The sequence below is a fragment of the Gekko japonicus genome, unplaced genomic scaffold (genome assembly GCF_001447785.1).
Source record: "Gekko japonicus isolate JY-2015 unplaced genomic scaffold, Gekko_japonicus_V1.1 scaffold1396, whole genome shotgun sequence".
Lineage (NCBI taxonomy): Eukaryota > Metazoa > Chordata > Lepidosauria > Squamata > Gekkonidae > Gekko > Gekko japonicus.
This window is the reverse complement of record NW_015173172.1, coordinates 120,592-129,812: the sequence shown is the minus strand read 5'-3', so window position 1 is coordinate 129,812 and position 9,221 is coordinate 120,592. Positions and strand designations below refer to the sequence as shown.

Here is a 9,221-nt window from a genome sequence, read left to right as displayed (position 1 = left end):
CGCCTATCTCACAGGGTGTCTGTTGTGGGAAGGGAAAGGAGTCTGTAAGCCGCTCTGAGACTCTGAGTGAAGGGCGGGGTATAAATCCAATCTCTTCTTCTTCTCTCTGTTATAATGCATGGATTTGGTTGATCTGCTATTGCTATTTATTGTTCTTATTGTTTGCTGATTTTTTATTTTTATTTATTTTATTTTTTATTTATACCTTTGACTTATATAGCGCCCTGACCCCGAAGGGTCTCTGGGCAGTTTACATAGTGGTTCTAACCAACCAATTAACCTAACTAGGGCCACATTGTCTACAGGGTGGTGACTGCCTACCAGCACCCCGGGCTAGTTGTCATCCGGCTTCCTTCCGCGGCTTCAGATATTGGCGTCCTGGTGCCCTTTCTGGAGCCGATCTTTCCCAAGCAGCTTCCTCCGGCAGGTCCCGTCTTGGCGCATGGCTCTGTGTTGGCTGCAGTTCCGGCTACTGTACACAGGTGGCTCCGCTGCGCTGTGCCGCACGTCACCATGCTCTCCAAGGCTCCACTTCTCCGGGCTCTGCCTCCTACGTTGCTCCACCGGGTCGCCAGGAACTGCTCCGCCGCCATTGTTGCCGCCGCCGCCGAACCCTCTACCTCACAAGGAGGAGGGGTGCCCCCTGCCACCTAGGGCAGGTACCTACTTTATCTACTTGCATTTATGATGCTTTCGAACCGCTGGGTGGACGAGAGCTGGGACGTGGGCCGGGCGCTCACCCCGACCGCGGTGGGTTTCGAACAGCCGAAATAGCTGTTCATTGATGTTATTTTGCAGGCGTTCTTACTGCCTGCGCCACCGCTCCCGAATTTTATGTTGTAAGCTGCCCTGAGCTCATTTTTGAGGGGTAGAGCGGGGTATATAAATGTAATAAATAAATAAATAAATAAATACGAAATTGACAGCAGAGTCCAAACAGGAGAGTACTTCTTCACACAACTTAATTTACTTGTAGAACTCTCTGCTACAAGATGTTATAATGGCCAATAACTTGGATGGATAGAAACAAAGTTTGAGCATATTCATGGAGAACAGGTCTATCAGTGGCTACTACATGTTCTTACTAAGTTTTTGTATCCAATATATACTAATTCATACTGCATGCAGAGACTCACATAACTGAATGCTCCTCCATTTAAAAAAAAACACAAAACACCCTCAACATTTAAAACTAAATGCCATGAAGCAATGTTTTAGCCTAAGCCTTTCCTCAACAAACTCATTTTTGGGGAGAGAATGATTTATGTGAGAGAATATTCAATAATACAGGTCCCTTACAGACTCACGACTGTGCTTCATTTAAACATCCGCAAGATGGGAACAGGCATTGGAGCCATAGCCTGCTCATGAACTCAGAGGCACCTGATCAGTGTTCCCTCTAAGCTGAGTTAGTGTGAGCTTGTTGTTGTTCAGTCGCACAGTCGAGTCCGACTCTTCGCGACCCCATGGATCATCTCCCGCCAGTGTGAGCTACCTCACAGTTTTTTAGCCTCCGGCTCACATTTTGAGCCTCCGGCTCAGGAAGGATGGCTCCAGAGCAAACTAGTTTATGCACTAGCCAAATCGTTTGTTCACAAGTTTAATGTCAGTAGCTCGCAAAGTAGAATGTTTGCTCACAAGACTCCACAGCTTAGAGGGAGCATTGCATCTGACTGGCTATACTGCACAGAAAGCACATGTAAGAATATTCTTGGCCCGATCAAATGCGAAGGATGTTTTCATGGAGTCTCAGGGACGGCCGGCGCGCTTGCTAAGGGGAGGATTTTAAAAGCGAACCGTACTCGGGCTAGGGTGGAGGAGGAAGCCTCACCTTTAAACGCCCGTAGGAGGAGATCAAGCCCTTCCTGGTAGCAAACCAACGATTCCTGGAACCGAGACGCCGAGTCCAGCTCCACCGCCCGCTTCAGCACGACCACCGCTGACTCCTCCATCCTGTGCCGGGAAACGAAGCCAACATTAGACCTTTCCGCGGCTTCTACCCTCTCCGGCCCTGCAATCACGATGCGCTCCCAGGCGCTTAGCCGCAACCGGACAGGTGGGCCACTTCTCATCAACACAGCAGACTCCACGCCTCCCGCCCATCACGTGGGTTCTGGGAAGTGGAAAGCGAAACCTTCCCTCCGCCGTAGAAGCGAACAGACCGTAGACACGACTTACTCCTAGACTTTCTCTTCCCCGGACACATCGGAAGTAGGAAGAAATGCAGGCCGTGATTGGGCGAGCCGAAAGAGGCTGTCGTCATACGTAGAAGGCTGGATCATATACTTAACCGGAGGGGGCGGGGGGGTTTCAGAGATGGCGGCCTTGCTGTGCCGGGGTGCGTGGGGAAGTCCTTCTGGGGTTTTGCAGGTGAGATGCTGCCGAAGGGAACGAAAAATGTCCCGAATTTATGAGTTCGGTGTTGGGCGCAGGCCCAGACATGTATGCTTCAGCGACGTTTATTGTTGCAGCGCGGTCCTGTGTAGAGTGAGTGACCGTGTTCATTTCATTGGGTTTTGGCCGGAGTCACTCTACTAATGCTTCACGTAGTGACTTTACGTTATTAAACAGGGCTGAGCATCGGGACTTTGTTTAATGCTAGATCTCTGTCCTGCAAAGTAATGTGTTCTCCTGTGTGTCTGCTGAGTATTTTTTTTCTTGGTCGTGAATAATAGTGCAATCCTAAACAGGTCTATTCGGAATCTGACTCAGGACTATTCAGTGGGGCTTATCTCCAGGAAAGTGTTCTTAGGATTGCACTGTATGTCCCTCCCCCAGAGTTCAGAGAGAGGGACTTCTAACAGAGAGTGTGATTTTGGTCTTTGCAGCTCTAATTTTATAAATTTAGGATTGCCAACCTCCAGGTGGGGCCTGGGGATCTCCCGCTTTTACAACTGATCTCCAGCTGACAGAGTTCAGCTCCCCTGGAGAAAATGGCTGCTTTGAAGGGTGGACTCTATGGCATTGTACCATGCTGAGGCCCTTCCCCAAACCCCACCGTCTCCTGGATCCACCCCCAAAGTCTCCAGGTATTTTGTAACCCGGACCTGACAACTTTCTATAAATTGATTGTTGCTTCTGGGTGCAGGTCACTACACTGGACTAAATGCAGTAAACAGATCTGTGTGGCTAATTCTGGACTTACTTTAGATTTTTTCCCTCTGTTGCTGTACTGTAGTTATTAAAGAATAAAAGGCCATTTCAAATAGATTAGTGCTTACTGTTAGGGTTGCTGTTTGAGACAGATTGCTTTAATCTTTTCCTCAAATTAGGAATATTGAAGCCAGCGGGAAGATGGGGGTATAAATGCTTTATAAATAATAATACATTTCCCCCACCCACCCCTTTCAGAGTTTGGCAAAAAATAAAGTACAGCCAGTCAGTTGGATTCGGCAGAAATTTACAAGATCACGTATTCCTGAATCGGTAAGCTTTGTGTTAGAGAACTTGCATTTGTTTTATTTTCATGTTTGTTAAACTATAAATGAAAATGTCCGGTATTTGTGCTTTATATTGAAGCACCCAACCTACAAATGAAAATGTGAATTCTGCTTCTTGTTTTATTGTTTAATCTGCCAAATATAGCAGTAGTAAACACTGAATTTTGAACGTGTATTTGATTTTGTGACCTGACCTGGATATCCCAGGCTAGCCTGCTCTTGCCACACCTCAAGCAGAGCAGCCCTGGTCCGTATTTGGATGGGAGACCACCAAGGAAGTCCAGGGTTGCTATGCAGAGCCACGTTATGGCAAACTATCTGAATGTCTCTTGTGTTGCGCATGGGGTCACCATAAGTCAGCTGCAACAGGAAGGAAAGAAGGAAGGAAGGAGTTGACTGTATTGTAAGAGAAGGCAGTTCTGTCTATTCTGAGAAATATGAAACTTTTACAGATCTCTGTTAGCATTGTGATAGATGTATTTGTCATTGCTGTAGTTTTGTAGGCAAGAAATTTTGATGAATATCTTTTTAATTAAAATGATGTTCTTTTAGCCACCCTATGACCTGTTATGCAGATCTTATTCTTAATGGCTGCTTAATAGTTTTAAGATAGCTATTTTGTTGATTACTAATGACTATGTGTTTAAAGTTTCCTTTCTTGAATTTATTTCAGGTATTTCAGCCACGACCTGGTGATCATGAAAAATATGGTGGCGATCCAGAGCAGCCTCACAAACTTCACCTTATCTGTAGGATCAGAAGTGGAAGAAGGCGTCCTTATTGGGAAAAGGATATGCTAACGTATTTTGGATTGGGAAAGGTAACTGGCCCATTGGCAGTTCCCATCCCCCTTGCCCTATTCCGGGGGAGGGGGGGGATTGAAGAACTTTTTGTTCTTTTGTCATTAAAGCATGTCAGTCTTTTAAGTCTAGTTTGAACCATGCTTAGTGGCCTACTTACTAACTTAGCCTGGATTTATTTCCAAGAAAGTATTCATAGGTTTGGAGTTGGGAAGCCCTATACTAAGCCCTGAATTCTGTTTATCAGTAGCATGGCACTGGCATAGCTAGTAGATACTAGGTGTCCTATGCTCTTTCAGCAACTATAAGATACTTACAAAAAGATCCATACCTGAGAGTTGAGAGCGTGGCGACTGAACTAGCATCCACAGTGACACTGCTCACATCAGCCAGCTATGGAGCAGCAAGCCAAGAACACTCCAGTGTCAGCCATGAATGAAATCAACCCATGCACGCTGACATTATCATCACTCTTTAATATCTCCCTTCACCCACCCACAGAACACAACACGGGAAAGAACAAAGGAAACAAGCAGCCTCCTCTTTAGGGAGGACTGTGACACACCCAGTAGGAGTCCTGTTACGATCCTCCTCCCAGGAACTTTGTTCTGAAAGCATGGTTATTCAGGCTTGAAGTTCCCAATTTAAACCATGTATTGTGCTAGTTGTGACATGCAACCTGGAAGGAATCCTAGGCACAGCTGAGACTTTTCATCATCAGACCTAATCACTGGGGTCAAGCCACTCATTCTAATTGGTTGGAGCAGCCAATAATTTCCGACTCCAATAATCTCATTTAGCACTTTCTCATATAGTCATCCCTCCCCTGTATTTATGATGTTTGTTACTGCTGCCTGCTACTATGCATTCCAGGAACCCTTTGTTCTCCATCTTTCTCCCCCCACATAACTTAATTTTGGAAGCTAAGAATCAGAAATATTTTCCCTGGGTTACAGTTCAGCAGAGCTTTCCCTGAGTTCAAAAGCAAGGTGGAGATAGCTTGCATATTAATAAGCCATTATTGCTGCTGGTTTCTTGGTATTTTCTTCCAGTTTCCCTTTAAAATATTCCCACTTTCAAAGAAGGGGATGTTTTGAGTTTCTCAGAGGAGACTTCATAACATCCTAGTGCATGCTTTTGGATTGTAGCTGTCATGTTGGTGGTTCCTGTTTCCGACTGCAGTCTTCCCCCCCCCTTGCTGTCCAGTCATAGCTGATTTATGACAACCCCCTGGGGTTTTAAAGGCAAGAGATGTTCAGAGGTGTTTTGCCATTGCCAGTCTCCATCGCGTCCCTGGTATTCTTTGGTGGGACCCCTTCTGAATTTGGACCAGGGCTGACCCTGTGTTTCCAAGATCTGATGAAATCTGACTGGCCTGAGCTATCCGGGTCAGGGCAAATGCAGTAGCGCCAGTCAAAAGGCATAGAAAAGACTATTAGTTCAGTGGCTTGATGAACACGTGGACAGAACATTAATTTATATACTTTATTTATACCCACCCTCTGTAGCGCCAGTCAAAAGGCATAGAAAAGACCATTAGTTCAGTGGCTTGATGAACATGTGGACAGAACATTAATTTATGTACTTTATTTATACCCAGCCTCTTCCTCAGTGGGGACCAAATTGGCTTACATTGTTTTCTCCTCCTCCGTTTTACCCTCACAACAACCCTGCTGAGCATGTGTGACTGGCCCAAGATCACCCCAACCTGTTTCCATGGCAGAATGGTTATTCGAGACTGGGTCTCCCAGATCCTAGTCTGACACCATAAATCTGTGCTGGTTCTACACCGTAGTGGAATTCTACACTGCAGCCATACAAGTAGATGAAGGGCGTCTGACACCATAAATCTGTGCTGGTTCTATATCGTAGTGGAATTCTACACTGCATGCCAACTCAGCCATACAAGTAGATGAAGGGTGGCTGTCTGCCTCAGAAACAGCTGGATTTTGAGGTGCTTTTTTCTTGCAAGAGAGAGAGAGAGGTAGAGACAGAGAGGGCAGTAGCAAATAGTGAAGGAGTTTTGCTTTTAAATTTCCTGCATGTTATCACAAACTAGGTCCTCTGCAAGAACGATGAGTTTGGGTGCAGAGTGGAAAATTTTCCATGTGTGCATGGTAGCTCCTTTCTTTAGTATTCTTTTCTCCCACGTGTGAATCTCAGCTGGCCCCCAATCCAGAAATAGTCAGATGCAACGCTATGTGTGTAGATAGTAGCTTTAGAATTGTGGGGATGCTCTTCAGACCTGCATTGCATGACAGAGTGGCATATTGGCAACCAGGCTTTGCAGAGGCGAAATCTAATAGCAAGATGTCAAGGCTGAGCCTGCCTTGTTGCAGTAAGCAAGCTTAACATGGGTTTGGTTTAGGTCACTCCCCAGCAACACACACCATAAAGCAAAAAAAAAACAACCCAACAAAAACCTTTACTGATGAAATTCAAGAAAAGATTTTAAAACGTTACATATAGTTCAGTGGCAGCCAAATGCCCAGAAATATAACAAAGCTAAACCAGCTAACTACTTACTCAATTCTTATGCCAGAGATGTTGGGTTTTTTATAGCTAAAACAGGGTGTTCCAGAGCATACAAGGAAAGCAAGAAATGCAAAGGGGGGTGTTCCCCTTCCATCATAGGCTATACTTTATAGAAAAAGCTGGCCGCAACCTCTTGACCTTCCCCAGCCTATCGCAGGGTTGTTCCATGGAACATTTTGAACAGGAGCACACTCTGCCCTCCCTTACCAGATTTTCAGCTGAACTGTGACCTAATTAACAGACCTGGGAGATGACCTTGGCTAGTAACCATGGATCTGGGTGGGTTGGGGTAGCTAACACCTGCAGACAGAGTACAGTGAAATGAAAGTTTAGGTGGAATTTTCCTTTAAGATGGCTTCTCTCTTGTTGCAAGTCTTCAGCATTTTTAAGAGAATTTCACTGTGTAGCAGGTCAGTTAAGGAATCTCAGTCTATACCTTTTAATGGCAGCTTGTTTATAATGAATTAAATGCAAACTTGTTGAATTGTAACCCAAATAATAATACTGAAATCTGCATTGTGATACTAAAAGAAACAGTAATGTTTACGTCATTTTTGGTATTTTTATTAAATATTTTTACTAAACAGGGTAGTTTTAATTGACTGCATTACTTGGTTATATCAATCTTATATTTGTAAGAGCGCTTTGAACACTTAAGCATAGCGGTTGTGCTTGTATATAAAAAGTGTGTTTGACACTGAATCTCATCTTATGAAATCTGTATTTATCTACAGCGGTTCGAGCCTGTAGTGCACAAAAACATTCCTTCTGTGAATGAAAAACTGAAGGTCATCAAACACCTAGTAAGGTTAGTTAACACTTCTTGCAAGCAGTACCTAAAAATACCTTTTGAAGAATGTGTGTGTGTGTATTAAAATGTGTGTCTGTTTTTTAACATCTGTAGCATCAAGCCATTAAAGTTACCCCATGGAATTCCAACTGAAGAGGAGATGTCTGATTGTTATCTTAACAGTAAAGGAGAGCTAATAATTCGCCGTCGTCTACAACCAGTGGAACAGAAAACCATAGACTCATCGTAACATGCAGTAAATTTGTATAATAAATATAATCTTACACTGAAAACTATGTTAACATTGTTTTCTTTTTTAATTTATTTCATTCACACTCCACCTTTCCCCCCTAATGAGTACAGGAAAGTGGCATATGTTGTTCTACCTTCTGTTTTATTCTGATATCTACCCTGTTACGTAGGATAGGCTGAGACCATGTGACTGGCGCAAGGTCTCCCAGCAAGCTTCCATGACAGAGGAGGGATTTGAACCTGAGCCTCCCAGGTTCTATCTGACACGTTGGCTCTTTGGAAAGCTGATCTTCATATCCTGCAGAGACATTTTCCAAAACTGTTTAGTCAAACATAACTAAAACTAGTCCATAGAAAACAAAAATGTTTCATATGGCATGATTGTTGGTCAGTCTGGATTTGTGTGTAATTCTGGGTTTTTGTTCTGCTGTTGAGAGCACTACTTGCAGCACAAGTTCTTAAATTTTCTATTTTGGGGGAGCTCTTTTTTGGGGAACCTTGACCTAGATAGCCCAGACTAGCCAAATCTCATCAGTTCTTGGAATCTAAGCCGGGTCAGCCCTGGCTAGTATTTGGAAGGGTGACCTCTAAGGAATGCCAGGGGCATAATGCAGAAGCTGGCAACGACAAACCGCCTCTGAAACATCTCATGCCATAAAAACACGTCTAGCTCACCACCTAGTGGTGCATAACACTAAAGAGCTAGAACTTCTGGCTGCCGGACAATCTTAGGTTCTCCTTGCTATACTACACACTGCCATACAATAATTATTTATTGTTATTCTTTTTTAGTGTTTTGTGTGCAGAGGAACCCATTTCTATTGTATAATATTTTAAGACATATTCAGGGCATGGTCTTGCTTCATGCAGACACCTCATTGCTGTCCTCTGAGATCTGAGTGCAACCCAATACTCTTCGGTATTAGCGGACTGTCGTGACTAATCTTCACTTGCAATCTTTCCATACATGAACCCATTGCATTTCCCTAAACTGGCTATTTGTTGTATCTTCCCTCTTATCCTGGCAGGTTATTTTATGGAATTATCTGGAAGAGATAAGTGCTTTATTATGGACCTTTCTAAAGAGGTGCAAGTCAGTGTTACTTGGTAGTTTTGGTTTTGGATGACTCCTTGGAAAATTGGAGTGTGGTGGAGGGTTAAGGGTTTATTAGATGAAGTGATGTATTTGTACTGTCAAGATCTCTATTTGCATTCTTATTGGACTGGATATTGTCTTTTGACCTTCCTAAAGCCCAGTGAAGGAAAGGTGGAATTAAAATTGAAATAAATACACAAACTGCCTTTCAAAGATGCTTGTCTTCAAGATCTTCTCACTGAAGATCTTCTCACTATAAATTTTTGAAGAACACCCATGTTAACATAAGAATATAAGAGACGCCAATG

General features: G+C 43.8%; 2 protein-coding genes across 5 annotated transcripts in view; one reads left to right on the top strand and one right to left on the bottom strand.

The window, feature by feature from the left end:
* The window catches only part of MITD1 (microtubule interacting and trafficking domain containing 1), a 9,651-nt gene extending 7,444 nt beyond the window's left edge, over positions 1–2,207 (bottom strand). For 3 of the 4 annotated variants that reach the window (XM_015422542.1, XM_015422543.1, XM_015422546.1), the window contains exon 1: positions 1,832–2,158. In XM_015422542.1, the coding sequence (XP_015278028.1) occupies positions 1,832–2,072 (241 nt within the window). In that variant the 5' untranslated portion in view covers positions 2,073–2,158. Of the gene's footprint in view, positions 1–1,831; positions 2,159–2,178 lie in introns of those variants that run through there. The other variant, XM_015422544.1, reaches the window with a different exon arrangement.
* A 31-nt stretch (positions 2,208–2,238) lies between these two features.
* Positions 2,239–7,874, top strand: MRPL30 (mitochondrial ribosomal protein L30). The gene is made up of 5 exons (XM_015422548.1): positions 2,239–2,370; positions 3,352–3,426; positions 4,114–4,260; positions 7,510–7,583; positions 7,680–7,874. The coding sequence occupies exons 1-5, from the start codon at positions 2,317–2,319 to the stop codon at positions 7,813–7,815; spliced, it is 486 nt and encodes a 161-aa protein (XP_015278034.1). The 5' UTR covers positions 2,239–2,316; the 3' UTR covers positions 7,816–7,874.
* Positions 7,875–9,221: the final 1,347 nt, after the last annotated feature.